The following is a 3,470-nucleotide window of genomic DNA, read 5'->3' as shown; positions in this document are numbered from 1 at the left end:
CAGCTAATCTTAACGGCACAGGTAATGATTTAGCAAATGCGCTCTTGGGTAATGCTGGTCGTAATATACTGACAGGTGGTCTCGGAAATGACAGCTTGGATGGTGGTGCGGGAGCAGATACTCTCATTGGTGGTTTAGGAAATGATACTTACTTCGTTGACAACGTTGGTGATGTCATTACTGAGTTGGCTAATGAAGGTACTGACCGAGTCTTTGCAAGTGTAAATTATACTTTGGCTGCAAATATCGAAAATCTGATCTTATTTGGTACTGGCAACATTAATGGTACGGGTAATGATCTTGCAAATAATTTGCTAGGAAACTCTGGTAGTAACACTCTCATCGGTGGTTTGGGTGATGATACTCTAGATGGTGGTGCTGGAGCAGATACTTTAGTTGGTGGACTCGGTAACGATACCTACTTTGTTGATCATGTAGGTGATGTGGTAACAGAGCTTGCTGGTGAAGGAACTGACCGAGTTTATTCAAGTGTAAGTTATACATTAAACACGAATGTTGAAAATCTGATTTTGAGTGGCACTTCAGCTATCAATGGAACAGGTAACGATCTTGCAAATACGCTACTAGGAAATAGTGGTAGTAACGTTCTAGATGGTAAAGCGGGTAATGATACTTATACTGCAGGTGCAGGTTCTGATACCGTTATCTTCAATCTATTATCAAATAATGCAACTGGGGGTAATGATTCAGACACTTGGACAGATTTTGAAGTCGGATTAAATGCTGACAAGATTGATGTAAGTAGTTTGTTGATTGGTTTTAATGGCAGTGAAGATTTGACAACGGTAGATCAATTCTTATCTGTTGTGGATACTGGTACTGATATAAAAATTCTTCTAGATCGAGATGGTAGTGGAGGAAGTTATAGTGACACTCTATTATTAACATTGAAGAATGTTGATGTTAGTTTACAAGCATTGTTAGATAATCATCAGTTATTACTAAATATGGCATAAAAAAATATTTTATATAATAAACGAGGTTGATTTTTTGAAATTCCCCTTATATAAAACCCATGTCATAGGCATGGGTTTTTACTGTTTGGTAAATTATTTTAATTTTTAAATTGGTTTATTTTTACTTTTATTTGTTATTGATTTTTTTGTGATTTAATTTTTTATTTGTTAAAAATACTTTACTAGGGTATTAAGATATTTATTATAAAGAATGTTCTGTATATTTTAATTTTATTAATTTTAATTTAAATTTATTAATGCTAATAAGAATATTTGAATTAAAGTTATTGAAATATAATAATAAATTTTGTTTTACATATCGTAACAATTAGTTTGTTTTTTGTTATTTTCCCTCAATTTTGTTTTTATAATGTGATGTAAAATAAGTTTAATGCAAATAAGTGTGATTTATTTGTGTTTAATATGGAAAATAAGCTTTTAAGTGAAAATTAATACTATTTTTTATTAAAGGCGTCGCTGTAAATACTGTGTTTTGGAAACTGTTTAATAAAATTTAACTTAAAATGGATTGTATAAGGGGAATATCATGCCAATTAATCTAGCCAGTTATGCACTGAGTGGTGCAAAAATAGCATTTTTTGATAATGGTTCATTTGTGGACACTGCTGGGGGGACAGGCGCAGAGTCTGATAACCTACAAGCAACACTAAGTTCACAGGGACATATTGTTTCAACCTTTACCGATTATAGTGCAACAGGTTTGACAACAGCTTTAAGCGGAAAACAAGTCTTGGTAATTCCTGAGTTAGAAGTAGGTTCCTTGGGTTCTGCTTTGACTACTCAAGCGAAAGACGTAATTCGAGATTTTATTAGTGATGGTGGTAGTCTTATCATTGGAGGTTCGAGTGGTTCAAATGATACTTTGCTACTTAATGATTTGTTCGGATTCTCTCTGACAGGTAATAATGCAAATACTGTGACCAATCGCACAGGTACAGCAACAGGAACGACGTTCGCTGATGATCCCACATCATTGCCTTGGAATGATGGAACCTATTCATTGAATACCAGCTCACTCCCAGCTGGTTCAAAAAGTGTTTTTGAGGCTAGTGGCGTTACTTCTGTAGCGGTCATGCCTTATGGTGCTGGTCAAATTAGTTATATTGGCTACGATTGGTATAACGCTGCACCAGTAGGTACTCAAAATGGTGGTTGGCTACAAGTTATGTCCAGTGCAGTTAGCACAACTAATGCTGTGCATGTCACTGATAGTAGTTCTACTGGAACTGAAGATACTGCTTCGATTTCAGGATCAGTAAGTGGTACTACTCCTAATGGAGGTACTTTGACTTATAGCCTTATTGGTACTGCTCCAACAGGTTTAATCTTCAATAGCAACGGTACGTATACATTAACACCACAAGCCGCTGACCAAGGTCTGGATAGTGGTGAAAGCCGTGTTGTGACTTTCCAATATCAAGCAAATGATGGTACAGCAGATTCCAATATAGCTACGGTTACCGTGACGATAAATGGTGTCAATGATGCACCTGTTGTGCCAGTTACAGTAATTACCACGTTGACTTTTGAAAGTGTCGATATAGCTAACCTCTATCCAGATACATATGCTGGGATTGGTGATACCTATAGCAAAGATGGTTATGTTTTGACATTAGGTGCTGGGCAGCACTTTGATAGTGCTGATGCAAATGGTCTATTTTTTCATAATGGTTCTGCCAATTCGAACTATGATGCGATTGCAACATTAACTTATAACGGTGGTGCATTATTTGATTTAGATGGATTTACTCTGAAGTTGGGTTATGCGGCAGAAGTTCGCACGAGTTTAAATCCTGGCACCGTATTAACATTTCCTGCTGGTGTAAATACAGTTAACTTCCAAGGTGTGACATGGATTGAATTCAGTCCGATTGGAAATGGCAGCGCTGATGGTAATCAGATTTACCTTGATGATGTTATTGTGCGCCACACGACGATAACAGTAACAGGCAGTGAAGATGATAGTGCAATTACTGGTGTCGCACCTGCGACAGATGTAGATGTAGAGCCGCTTACATTTAGTTTGGTTGGTACTGCCCCAACAGGTTTAACCTTTAACAGTGACGGCACATTCAGTGTCGCACCACAAGCTGCTGACCAAGCGTTAGATGATGGTGAAAGCCGTGTTGTAACCTTTCAATATATTGCAAATGACGGCACAGCCAATTCAAATGTAGCGACTGTTAATGTCATTATTAATGGTTTAAATGATGCACCTGTTGCAGTTGATGGTACTGCATCAGGTAGTGAAGATGCATCGATTACAGGTACTGTCGCAGCAACAGATGTTGATGTTGAACCACTGACCTATAGTTTGGTTGGAACTGCACCAACAGGTTTGACCTTTAATAGTGATGGTACATTTAGTCTTGCTCCACAAACTGCCGATCAAGGATTGGATGATGGTGAAAGCCGAGTTGTAACTTTCCAATACCTTGCGAATGATGGAACAGTTGACTCGAATGTATCTAC

At 37.5% G+C, this 3,470-nt stretch overlaps 1 protein-coding gene across 1 annotated transcript; it reads left to right on the top strand.

Moving 5' to 3' along the window:
• Positions 1-75: 75 nt before the first annotated feature.
• LOC116351910 (mannuronan C5-epimerase AlgE5-like) lies at positions 76-977 on the top strand (the record flags this gene model as incomplete). Its single annotated transcript, XM_031784071.1, has 1 exon — positions 76-977. A coding segment is annotated over one exon (902 nt), but the record flags the coding sequence as incomplete, so codon positions are not given.
• Positions 978-3,470: the final 2,493 nt, after the last annotated feature.

Source organism: Contarinia nasturtii, unplaced genomic scaffold (assembly GCF_009176525.2).
Source record: "Contarinia nasturtii isolate CC-2019 unplaced genomic scaffold, AAFC_CNas_1.1 Cnas_scaffold_6580, whole genome shotgun sequence".
Taxonomy (NCBI): domain Eukaryota; kingdom Metazoa; phylum Arthropoda; class Insecta; order Diptera; family Cecidomyiidae; genus Contarinia; species Contarinia nasturtii.
This window is presented reverse-complemented; position numbering and strand designations above follow the sequence as displayed.